The following is a 13,748-nucleotide window of genomic DNA, read 5'->3' on the forward strand; positions in this document are numbered from 1 at the left end:
ATATTCATACTTTCCTATATACAAAGACGGAAAAATACATGCCCATACTTTAGAAACATAATACAGTAGTTTGGAAAACATTGCACTCATGTTACAGACTCTCCTACTGTGTCAGTTCAGTTAGAAGCAGATGCTACCAGTGGAGCATAAAAAGAGAAGCAGCAGTAGGCAGAAGGGGCCTTCAGACCATGATGTAGGTGTGACACCTGTGAAAGGGGAAGAGAAAGGAAGGATTGGGTAGGAAGAGCTTCAGACCACAGAGAAGTTCTGAGAAAGAGTCAGCTAGGCAGATGGAAAGTCCCTGAGCCAAAGCTGCCTGTTAAAACAATTCCACATCAAGCAGGAATGGGTCAGCTCTGGCAAGCCCCTTGTGCTCAGGCACTGGCCGGGAGCAGCCCAGAGGAAGAAGAGCCTCTGAGGGAACACCGTGGTAGATCTACAGGACAGCAGTTGGAGGCTAGCAGTCAAGTATGCTCCTCTCAACAGATTCTCTTGAAGGAGATGTGAGCATCACATTTTCATGGGTGCCACACGTACTTACACAAATTAATATTTGCCAATCTTTTACATTAAGGCAATCTTTTCATATACCTTATGTTATTAACCTTATTTTAGCACATGGCATCTTTTTCCAAAAAAAAATATTATTTTCTTATGTAAATGAAAAATCTATACTACACTAAAAAGAAAGAAATGCAAATATACACCATAATCTTCCAAGATTTGAGTTACATATACACTTTAGCCAGGAATTCCAAATAGAAAAATATATATGTGTGCAAAGATATATGTTCAAGTATCTTTTAAGTGAAAAAAATAGAGACGCAGAAAAATATAGATTACATGACTCCACATACGTAAAAACATTAACTTGCATGCGCCTACATTACATAAATGAAAATGAAAATGTCTGAAACGATACACACAATGCATTTAACAATGATTAACTTCAGGGAGAAGAGAACTGGGGAAGGACAGCGTTCAAGGTGGGGAGCGCTCTTTATGCCATACACGTCTTTATTGTTTGAGTTTTTTCCACACGAAAGCATTCATATACTACTCATACAAGTTCTTCAGTGATTTTAATAGGCCCGGCCACTTTGAAAACGGCACAGACAATAATACTGCTAAAGAAAATAATGGTAATTTAACAAAAGACAGAATAGAAAGAAAATTTTTAAAAGACAGAAACCACAAAATAAGACTAGTAAGACCAAATTAACCATATGCTTCTTATACGGCTCATTTAAAACAAACAAAAAACACAACAAAGACAGGAGTAAAATGAAAATATTCCCGAACACAAACAGAAAAGAACACAGGGTTGGCCATATTAGAGTGGAATGCTAGCGTTAACTCGGCCAAAGTGGGTCATCTAAAATCGATAATAAAGAATAAACAGTGCTGAATTCATAATAAAGACAAAACAGCTTCTACTCACATAAAGTAAGAACTGTCAGTAACACTTGGAGAAATGGACAAAACGTAACTGCACTGAAAAATTCCAACCAGTGTTTTTTAGATCAAAGGAAAGAAATATGCCATAGGAGAATGGAATATAACAATACAACAGCTATATCTATTATTAATTGAGCACTTACTATGCATCAGGCAATACATTATATAGTCTCTCATTAAATCCTCAGAACACCCACTCTACATACAAAATAAACTGAGACTTCAAGAGGCTAAGATACTAGTACAAGGTTATCCAGGAACTAAGTGGGATTCAAATCCAAGAGCGTATAATTGCGAAGCCTGTGCTCTGCTTAGTGCTGCCACAATGTAACAATGGTCACTGCATATAACACGATTGAATTAACAAATACTATTGGTACATCCAGTACACCACAAAGCAAATATCAATAAATTCCAAGAAATTGGTATTCTAAAGAATATATTTTCTTATGTTAATAAGGGTTAAGAATAAAATTTAAACAAAATAATTCCAAGTCAAAAAAGTTTAAAAAAAATTTCCCGTATATGTATCAAAAAGATAATGAAAACTACAATAGAAATTATCTAGAAAATAAATGAACACACTATAAAAATGTATGAAATAAGATCAAAGGCTTACACAGAAGAAAATTATGAAGTATTTATATTACTTAAAAAGAAGATAAAGAAATTAATTAAACTTTCAGTGCAAGAAATTAGAAAAATGCCAAAAAGAAATGTCAAAATTTTATGGAAAGCAGGAAGCCAATAACCAAAACATTTTCAAAGACAGAAGCAAAAAAAATTCAGAGAGGCAAAAGTTGAATTAATAACAAACCCAAAAGTTTTTTGGTCAAAGTTAGTAGGTTGAACTCATTTGTTTTTCTGGCTGACCGGCCATGGCATCTAACAGCTAGAGGATCATACATCATAAACTTTGTTAAAAAAATTAAACGGATGGTTTTATACTGGTGTGAAAATAGTAGTTTGACAAGTAGAGACTAAAACATTTGTAATTGAAAACAAATGAGAAAAAACCAAAAAAATTAAACTAATTGCTAAAAAATCTATCCTAGAGAAGAAAAAAATCTCAAAAATATCACTAGAAATCTGAAAGAAAATGATGCAACATTAGAAATGGAGATTAAAACTGAAGAGAGAATATATACACACTCTGCATATAACTTATACATTTCAATCGAATAGATGGCTTTCTGTAAGAATACACGTTACCAATTAACTCAAGAAAAAATAGTAAACATGAATAACCCAAGAATTAGAAAGGAAAAATTTTTAATTGTCAAACAATTACCTTCCCAAATGGCTCACGTTTCCAATGAGTTCTTCCAAATTTTCAAGATTATTCCTTGTATCAATTCCAGAATATTAAAAAAGATGAAATGCTACCCAATTAACTTTATGAAGCAAGAATAACCCTGATAGCAGAGTACAACAGAGGAAAAAAATATACTACATACATATTTCACTATGAGTATATATTAAAAATAAAAATAAAATATTGCCTATCAGAATTCAACATGCTATTTAAGAATAATACACCACAATCAAGTAATCCAAGAAATATAAGGGTGTTTCAGTATTAACATTCCACACACATAGTATCAGTAGGTCAAATATGAATGTGATTCCATCCCTGCCTTGGTTGCAGAAAAACTAAGAGGTAAATTAATGACCCCATTTCAAGCAACAACAGCATATATGAATAGAATTTATTTGATTTAATCTTACCTCTGACTTTATTATGCTATTACCCTTGTTATGCTTTCCCCATAATTTCTTTAACTTTTTTTTTATCTTTCTCTGATATATGTGTTCTAATAAGCTGCCTAAAATCCTGTGCAAATAAAATAATCCTAAATATCATTAAAAATTTATGCACAATGATGTTCATCACAGAATTATTTCATTTTATTTTTTGTGTATGTGTGTGAGGAAGATCAGCCCTGAGCTAACATCCATGCCAATCCTCCTCTTTTTGCTGAGGAAGACTGGCCTTGGGCTAACATCTGTGCCTATCTTCCTCCACTTTATATGGGACGCCGCCACAGCGTGGCCTGAGAAGTGGTGCCTCGGTGCGCGCCTGGGGTCTAAGCCGGGCTGCCAGCAGCAGAGCGCGCACACTTAACCACTACGCCATGGGGCCGGCCCCACAGAATTATTTTAAGACGAAAAAAATAAAGAAGAAAAGAGGGGAAAGGGTGAAAGAAAAGAAGATAAGGAAGAGGAGGAAGAATTTTTAAGGATGAAATAAAATGGACCAAAAAGTGGGCAGTAATTGTCTTGAGGAAGAAGAATAATAGATGATTTGGGTTTTCTTCTCTTGATCTTTCTAATTTTTAAAATAATCAGTATAAAATAAAATGAGAGCAAGTGAACACTCTTTAAGGGAAGAAGAAAAAGATTAACAATTGTATTGGGTAGTGTTAAAAATTTTTAACATTAAATTAACTAAAAATACACTTTTAAAAGCAAATGAAAATACCATGAAGATCTAAACAACCCAAGTAGCTTTATATCTCGGCACCTCAGTCAAATAAAACATCCTTCAAAAAGAAAACAGAATATTCTTCTTGACTGGCTAAAGTAACATGGATAAGTACAACATTTTTTATAAATATATATATATAAGTATACATGTATAAGTATGGGCTAATAAGTATATGTGTATATATGCACATACATATAATACATACATACTATAATTATTATATATGAATTTCGATAGCGCCATCCAATCATTCTTAATTATGGCAATAGTTGTCTGACAATTTACACAACTGTCCAGTAAAATTCAATGTCATAATCAGACAATTAATTTAACTATGAACAACAACCATAGAGAAAAGTCATTCGGTATATTACCTCATATTTCGGATACAGAGTTTCCTTCACGACGGATACTGGAACAGAGAATTTGGGTGAAGTTAGATTCCAAAACAACTTCGTAAACCCTGGGTAAGCAGACACCTTTGAAAATAACATAAAAGGCTGTTAGAAACTATCAAATCGTACCTAAGGTAAAAACCCAAGCTCCTGTCAAAATTGCTTCTAGTTGCCCAGAAATTGAAGTGATTGGTTCCACAGCCTCTGAAGGTCTTTGGAAGAGAACTTTTCATAGCCATCAGATTAGCAAAAATGTAAAGTTGGCAATTCCAAGTGACGCCAAGGATGTGGGGAAATTAGAGAACCACACTGGAGGCAAAATGGCCATTTCTAGTAAAACAGAAAATGTGCATGCCACGTGATCCAGCAATTTTCACTTCCAGCTATGTATTCTAAGGAAATTCTTACACGTGTTCATGAAGAGATATGTACAAGGATGCTCATACAGCACATGAAATGGCAAAAAACAAAGTCCAATCTAAATGTCCATTAATAGAGAAACAGATGAATAAAATGTGGTATATTCACATAACTAAACACTATAAAGCCATTCAAGAACAAAAATTACATACCATAGATGGATTTTAGAAGCTTAGTATTGACAGTAAAATAAGCAAGTTTTAGCAAGATGCATACAAAATAATGTCATTTATATAAATGAATCTATAGTATTTATTGTTTAAGGTCACAAATACATTTATTAAAGTATAAAATCATGAAAGACCACAGGTGTAACAGTAATTGCCTTTGGATAAGGAGGAGGGGAGAGAAATGGAATTAGGAAGAAGTACAATAGGACTTAAATTACTTTTAAATTTTCTTTTATTTTAGAAAATCTGAAACAAGTATGAGAAAACGTTAACATAAATTCTTGATAACACTTCCCCTTGTGTTTTTTAGTTTAGTTTCTGTATTTATTTATTTGTTTCTTTAAACTTTTTCCAAATAAAAATTAATCAGGTATAGGGGAATTTTTAGGGAGGTGAAACTATTCTGTACGATACTGGAATTGTGGCTATATGACATTGTGCATTTGTCAAAACCTATTGAGCTTTGAGCACAAAGACTGAACCTTAAAGCATGCAAATTTTAAAATATCATTTAGGAGATCAAGAGCAAACCCAGGATGGAATGCAGAATGTAACAAAACAATCTGGCTGTATTATAAATGTCTGAAACAACCTCACTGAAGGCGGTGGGGGAAAAGTTGCTGACTTTAGGAACTTTGGAAATGAAAGGAGTATGTAAAACTAAAGGCAAAAGAAACTATACATAGCACTGCACTTTAGTTGATAAAGTTGTATCCCACAGGAATATAGGCTAATAATTCTGACACTTCTATGCATGAATACTTCTATACTGGAACTGAACAATTAAGCAAATGGATGGAGGATGGTAGGAGCCAGATTTGTCATGGTTGGAGTAGGAGTCTTAACATAAGCGAGGAGGCTGGAAGGATCCATGTGGTGATGGATTAGAGTGGAAGACATCAGTATGAACTCACGTTTAGCTTAATTTAGACACACATGGTTACATACAGAAATATTTTTAAATATGTATATTTACAGGAGTTAGGATACACACATATACTTCCTGGCTGAGTCAGCTGAGAAGGCCTAGAAGCAGCAATGCCCTGGGAGCAACAAGCACACCAATGCCCACATCTTGGTTTCTAAGTACATTCTCTAGTAAAGGGAACCAGGCCTTCTTGTGGAAATGGCTTATTCTATGGACTGGGGCAGGAAAAACACAACATGAGCCAGGAGCATCTTGTATTGCCAGAAATTAAGAAAGTCATAAAAAAAAAAAGATCCCACAATGATAGGGTATGTCAAAGGGACATAGCAGCCAACTGAAGGAGGTCTCAATGACCAAAGCTAGAACAATTTTAGCAAAATAATAATAATAATAAAGCAGTATTGGATTACAACTCTAAGTATAACATAAATACCCATGAGTCATATTGATATAAATAAATAATTGAATAAATAAATAAATGGGAAGAATAGACAAATCTCCTACACAGATGAATGCAAATCAATTTTTGTATATACTCTACCCTCAAGGAGGTGGAGCATAACTCCACATTACTTCAGTGTAAGCTGCACACAGTGACTTCCTTCCAAAGAGTAGAGTATGGAAAATGTTGGAAAAAAAGAGAAACTTGACAAAGAAGAAACTTGGCAAACACTACCTTTGCCAGGTGATCAGGATTAACACCAACAGTGATAAGTCACGTTGATAAGATGTACCCTTGATATGATGTGATGAGAATGGCACTTCACCTTAGTGGTCTCCCTCCTAAAACCACATCAGGTAAATCCCAACTGGGGGACATTCTACAAGATACCTGACCAGTACTCCCCAAAACTGTCAAGGTCATCAAAAACAAGGAAAGTCTCAGCAACTGTCACAGCCAAGAGAAGCCTAAGGAGACAACTAAATGTAATGTGGTATCTTGGATGGCATCCTGGAACAGAAAATGAACATTGCATAAAAACTAAGGAAATCTGAATGAAGTATGGATCTTAGTTATTAATGATGTATAAACATTGGTTCATTGATCTTAACAAATGTACCATACAACTGTAAGATGTATTCATTTCCCGGGGGCTGCCATAACAAACCACCACTGTATGGCTTAAAACAACAGAAATGTATTCTCTCACAGTCTTGGAGACTAGAAATCCAAAATCAAGGTCCATGCTTCCTCTGAAGGCTCTAGCTAAGAATCCTTCCTTGCCTCTTGCTAGCTTCTGGTGGTTGCCAGCAATCCTTGGCATTCCTTGGCTTGCAGCTGCATCATTCCAATCTCTGTCTCTATTGTCACACAGCCTTCTTCCCTGTGTGTCTGTGTGTTCACGTGGCATTGTCCTCTTATAAGGACACCAGTCCTATTGGATTTAGGGCCCACCCTAAATCCAGGATGATCCATCCCAAGATTCTTAATTACATCTGCAAAACCCCTACTTCTAAATAAGGTCACATTCATAAGTACTGTGGATTAGGACTTGGACATACCTTTTGGGGCCACTATTGAACCCACTATTATATTAATGATAGGGGAAACAGGGTGTGTGATATATGGGAAACATCATATTGTCTTTAATTTTTCTGTAAGTCTAAAACTATTCCAAAAAATGAAGTTTATTTCAATAAAATAATAGGAAAATAACAAAGCAAACAATATAAGAAAAAATAATTTTTAAAAATAGTTGGAGGTAAAAAATTAATCAGTCACTCATGACAAGAGCTGGAAGAAAATGTGGTAAGATTTTTAAAACAATAACTGTTTGAATCCATGGTGCTATTGGTAATTATGTTTTCTTTAATATTTTCATTGACTTTTAATAATATTTAATTGGACTATGCATTTTCCCCAAAAAGACTTCCTTCACCAGAAAAATGAGCTCAAATGATTTTAGAGCATTAGCTCACAAGCATTATTCTAGCATTAACTATGAAACCTTAACGGTGACATCTCTTGGAGCGTGGGTGTTACACAAATTTTCAAGAGTAAATACAAAGACCCAAACCCAATAAATAGAGTCACAATGATAAGGTGACGCTGAGTTTTGACCACTTTTATTTCTAGTCAGATATACTTCAACTATGCCGTACACTTGATCACGAGCTTCCTATCTATCAACAGAGTATTCAGAGAAAGCGGATTTTGCAGTTGCCAGGTTAATTTGTCGAACATAAGTATTCAAAATCATGTTTCCATCTCACTCATCCTCTGTTTTGCTGGGCACACTGCATCCCTTTCTGCTGTACAGACCTAGAGCCAAGAAGTCCTTGCTAAAAAACGAATAAACTCTTCCAAACTCAGCTGACAACTTTTCTCCCAAAGATCACCTAGAAATTAAGATTTCAGGTAATCAAATGATATGTCATGTACAATACAATAACTTCTTTCATGCAGTAGATAGACTTCCAGCAGCTTAAGCATCCAGAATAAAATCATTCCCCTAGAAGTAAGCAGGATACAAGCCTCCAAGTGGGAAGAGAGGAAAATCTATCGCTAACAGCAGTACTTTGCTCTCAAGGAGAAACACGGAGGCACCTTCAGGACTGAATTTATCAAATTAAACTAGTGAATAAACACTCGTCATGGTAAATTGTTTCGCCAGCAATGCTCAGAACTTTCTAAAAGGAGACAGAGGAAAATGGTTAGAAACAGCAGTGTTGGTGGCTGCTAGAACCTGACAAAAGGGTAGAGATTGCACAGCAAACTGAATTACTAACTATAAAGCAACCCAGGTTAATTTCATACAACAGTACCTGCACAGCCCCTACGGTTACTATGTGTTTACAACACAATATAATAACTCCTGCTCACTCTGAAGACCAAGCTCAGAACATTCTGTTCACTAAAAGAGAGAGAGAACGCAAATTTGTGTCAGGGGTAAATTAAGCTTCATATACATGAAACATAAGGACAAACAATAGTTTTTAAAATATGGTCTGAGACACTGGAGAGCCTCAAGAACTTTTCCAGGGACTTTTCCAGACCTTTCCACACTTGAAAACTATTTCTTTAACAATACTAAGAGGCTATTGACCTTTTTCACTGTGTTGAAATTTGCACTGATAGTGTAAAAAAATGTATTGGGTAAAACCAATTGTGCCTTAGCATGAATTAAGGCGGCGGCACCCTAAAAATGCCTGGCAGGAAGCAAGAAAAATTGTTAATATTATTGAATCCCAATTTTTAAGTACACATGTTTTTAATACTCAATGCGACTGAAGGAGAAGTACACATTAAGGGTCTCTGTGGCCACAGTGAGGTAGGATCATGGTTTTGAGGAAAAGCACATGTGCTATTGCTTGAGTTGTGAACTGAATTTGCCATCATTTTTATTTGAAAGGACAAACACCAAACTATGGTTATTCAGACTTGAGTATGTGGCAAGTATTTTCTTGAAAAATGAATGAAGCAAACTTGTCATTTCAAATAAAACCATGGAGAGTATTTGTGGCCATTAAAAAATGTAAGCTTTTAGCAAAAACTAGAATTTTGGAAAATTTGTGTCCTTCATCACGAGCTTGCCAGGTTCCTAATACTAAAACATTTTTCTGATAATATTAAAAATAAGATATTTTGATAATATATATAGTGAAATGTGTCAACATTTGAAGATCTACATAACTTGGTGAACAATATTTTCCAAATAACCAACACATGATGTTACAAAATCATGAACAGGTATAAAATCCATTCAAAGTACAAAATAAACCAATAGATTTTAATGAGGTATGAAAAAGTCATTGATATGGTTTCAGATTTCAATTGCAACAAACCTTTTTAGCTATACAAATGATCCTTTAATACATTCTCTTCTAGCTGTACACATTATCATTTAATATTCTCTTTTTAACTAAGTTTCTCTTTTACCCAGTTTACCTCAAAGGTAACATCTTGCAAAATTATAGTACAATATCACAAACGAAATATCGACATTGATACAGTCAAGACAACATTTCCGTCATCACAATGATCCCTCATGCTGTCCTGTTACAGACACTCTCACCCCTGTCCCCATCCTGAAACCCTGGAAACTATTAATCTGTTCTTCATTTCCATAATTTTCTCATTTCAAGAATGTTATATAATGAAATCATACAGTATGTAATCTTTTAGAATTGGTTTTTCTCAGCATAATTCTCTGAAGATTCACCCTTGTAAGTTGCATGTATCAATAATTCATTCCTTTTTATTGCTGAGTAGTAGTTGCATGTTCAGTTTAAAAAATAAATAAACCTGCCAAACTGTTTTCCAGAGGGCTGAGAGGAGAGTTTTCCAAATTAAGAATTCAATTTCCAGGGGTGGGGGGTTGGGCGAAAGGGGTAAAGGGGTAAAGGGGCGCATATGTATGGTGATGGACAAAAATTAGAATATTGGTGGTGAGCACGATGCAGTCTATACAGAAACTGATAAATAATAATGTACACCTGAAATTACACAATGTTATAAACCATTATGACCTCAGTAAAAAATTGAAAAAAAAGAATTCAACTTCCTTAATAGTTATAGGGCTATTTAAATATCTATTTCATATTGAGTTAGTTGTGGTAGTTGGTGTTTTTTGAGGAATTGCTCCATTTCATCTAAGTTGTCAAATTTATATGTGTAAAGTTGTTCACAGTATTCCCTTATTATTCTTTTGATGTCTGCAAGCATCTGTAGTGATAGCTCCTGTATCATTTCTAACATTGGTAACTTAAGTTGTTTCTCTTTTTTTCCTTTTCAGTCTTGCTAGAGATCAATTTTATTAATCTTTTCAAAGACCTAGCTCCTTGTTTCATTGATTTTCTCTATTGTTTTTCTGTTTTCAATTTCATTGACTTCTGCTCTTTATTATTACTTCCTTCTGCTTGCTTTGGGTTTATTTTGCTCTTCTTTTTCTAGGTTCTTGAGATGGGAGCTTAAATTATTGATTTGATACTTTCTCTTTTCTATTATAAGCATTTAGTGCCATAAATTTCTCTCTCTGCACTGGCTTAGCCGTGTTCCACAAATTTTGATGTTTTTTTTTTTTTCAATTGATTTTCAATGTTTTCTCCCAAATCCCTTGAGATTTCCTTTTTAACCCATGAATTACTTATAAATGTATTGTTTTGATTCCAATCATTTGGAGATTTTTCTGTTATCTTTGATATTGATCTTTAGTTTGATTCCATTTTGGATTTGCTCTATCTTGGTATATATTCCGTTGGAACATAAAAAGAATGTGTATTCTGCTCTTGTTGGGTGTAGTGTTCTATAAATTTCAATTAGATCCTGTTGGTTGATGGAGTTGTTGAATTCTTCTATATCCTTGCTGATTTTCTGTCTACGTGTTCTATCAACTATTTAGAGAGGGGTTAAATTTCCAACTATAATTGTGGAATTGCCTATTTCTCCTTTCAGTTCTATCAGTTTTTGCTTCACATATTTTGCAGTTCTGTTGTTTGGTGCATACACTTTTTAAGATTGTAATTTCTTCCTGGTGGATTGACACTTTTATCATAATATAATGCCTCTCTCTGTCTCTGATAACTTTATTTGCTTGGAAGTCTACTTTATCTGATATTAATATAGCCACTCCTGCTTTCTTTGATTAATGTTTGCATGTATATCTTTTTTTACCCTTTTACTTTCAACATCCCTATATCATTACATTGGGAGTCAGTTTCTTGTAGACACTATATAGTTGGGCCATGTATTTTAATCCACTCTGCAATCTCTGTTACTTACCTGGTATATTTAGACCATTTACATTTAAGTTAGGAATTTAGTCTGCCATTTCATTTTTTGTTTTCTGTTTATTCCCTCTGCTTTGTTTTGTTTCTCTGTTTTCTTTTTCGTGCCTTCCTGTTACTTGGACATATTTTAGAATTCCACTTTTATTTATCTATGATATTTTTGAGTGTATCTCTCTGTACAGCTCTTTAGCTTTGCTCTAGGTATTACATTATATAAACATAACTTATTAAAGTTTACTGATGTCATCATTTTACCAGTTCAAGTGAGGTGTAGAAATCTTGCCTCCCTGTATGTCTCTTTATCCTTCTCCATTTATAATATAATTGTCTTAAACATTTCCTTAATTACATTTAACAATATGATAATTTTTGCTTCAACTGACAAACATAACTCAGAAAACTCAAAAGGAGAAGGAAACTCTACTGCATTTACCCATATTTTTGCTTTACGTGTTTTCATTCCTTCTAGATATTCCAAGCTTTCTTCTTTCATCATTTTATTCCTGTTTAGAGAACTTCCTCTTGCCATTCTTTTAGGGTAGGTCTCCTGGAGACAAATTCTCTCAGTTTCCTTTCATCTGAAAATGTCTTGATTCCCCTTCATTCCTGAAGGATATTTTCTCTGGATATAGGACTCTGGAATCATAGTTCTTTTCTTTCAGCACTTGAAAAATGTTCTGCCACTGACTTCCGGCTTCCACAGTTTCTGAGGAAATTCACTGCCATTCAAATTGTTTTTCTCCTGTAGGTCACATATTGTTTCTCTCTGGTGGCTTTCAAGGTTTTTTCTTTAGCATTAGTTTTCAGAAGTTTGACTATTATGTGGCTTGGTACAGAGTTCTTTGGATTTTTCCTCCTCAGAGTTTGCTCAGCGTCCTGAATACGTTTAAGTCTTTTGCTAAATTGGGGAATTTTTCAGCCATTATTTCTTCTAATATTTTTTCAGTCACCCCTCTTCTTTTTCTTCTCCTTCCAGGACTGCAATAACACAAATGTTAGATCTTTTGTTATATTCCCACAGATCCTTGAGGCTCTGTTAACTTTCATTTTTAGTCTATTTCTGTTTGTTGTTCAGACTGGATAAATTCTATTGTTCTACCTTCAAGTTCACTGAGTCTTTCCTGTCTCTTCCATTCTCCCTTTGAGCCCATCCACTGAGATTTTTATTTCAGTTATATTTTTCAATTCTAAAATTTTCATGTTTCTGCTCTATATCTTAAATTTGTTTACTAAGACTTTCTATTTCTATTTTAAACAAATTTAAAAATTTGTTTCAAGTGTGTTCATAATTGCTCATTGAAGAATTTTTATGATAGTGGCTTTCAAATCTTTGTCAGATAATTCTAATATCTCTGTCATCCCAGTGTTGGCATCTATTGATTGTCTTTTACATTCAGTTTGAGATTTTCCCAGCTCTTTGTATCATTAGTGATTTTCAATTGAAATTTGGATATTTTCAGTATCATGCTATGAGACTCTGGATCTTTTTTAGACCTATTTTAGCTGACACTCCACTAGGCCTTCTCTGATACCCCCAGAGTGGGAGGGAGAGGAGTGGCTCATTACTGCCACGTGGAGATGGAAGTCCAGGATCTCCATGTGGTCTCAACTGATACCATGGAGGGGAAACCTCATCATTACTCTGTTAAGATGAAAGTCCCAGCTCCACACTCGCCTTCTCTGACGCCACCCTCACAGGAGTGTTAGAGTGCCTCATTACACTCTGGCAAGAGTAAAAGTCTAGATTTCCCACTAGGCCTCTACTGGTGGGAGTGAGTATGGGGCCACAGGTTTTTCTGTGGTGTTTGTCTAGAGTAGAGAGTTTATTGTCTAAAAGTTTCCTGTCGGGGCTGGCCCGGTGGCGCAAGCGGTTAAGTGTGCGCGTTCCGCTGCGGTGGCCTGGGGTTCGCTGGTTTGGATTCTGGGCGCGCACTGTCGCACTGTTTGTCAAGCCATGCTGTGGCGGCGTCCCATATAAAGTGGAGGAAAGTGGGCACGGATGTTAGCCCGGGGCCAGTCTTCTTCAGCAAAAAAAACAAAAAAGAGGAGGACTGGCAGATGTTAGCACAGGTCTGATCTCCTCACAAAAATAAATAAATAAATAAATAAATAAATAAATAAAAGTTTCCTGTCTTGCTGGGCTGCCTCTTCCCTGGGTC

The 13,748-nt window shown here is 35.0% G+C and overlaps 1 protein-coding gene across 1 annotated transcript in view; it reads right to left on the reverse strand.

The window, feature by feature from the left end:
• TTC6 (tetratricopeptide repeat domain 6) overlaps positions 1-13,748 on the reverse strand; it is a 194,293-nt gene that overhangs the window by 103,345 nt on the left and 77,200 nt on the right. The window contains exon 7 of the mRNA XM_058540688.1: positions 4,321-4,425. Coding sequence (XP_058396671.1) covers positions 4,321-4,425 — 105 coding nt within the window. The remainder of the gene's footprint in view (positions 1-4,320; positions 4,426-13,748) is intronic.

This window comes from Diceros bicornis, chromosome 5 (genome assembly GCF_020826845.1).
Source record: "Diceros bicornis minor isolate mBicDic1 chromosome 5, mDicBic1.mat.cur, whole genome shotgun sequence".
NCBI lineage: Eukaryota > Metazoa > Chordata > Mammalia > Perissodactyla > Rhinocerotidae > Diceros > Diceros bicornis.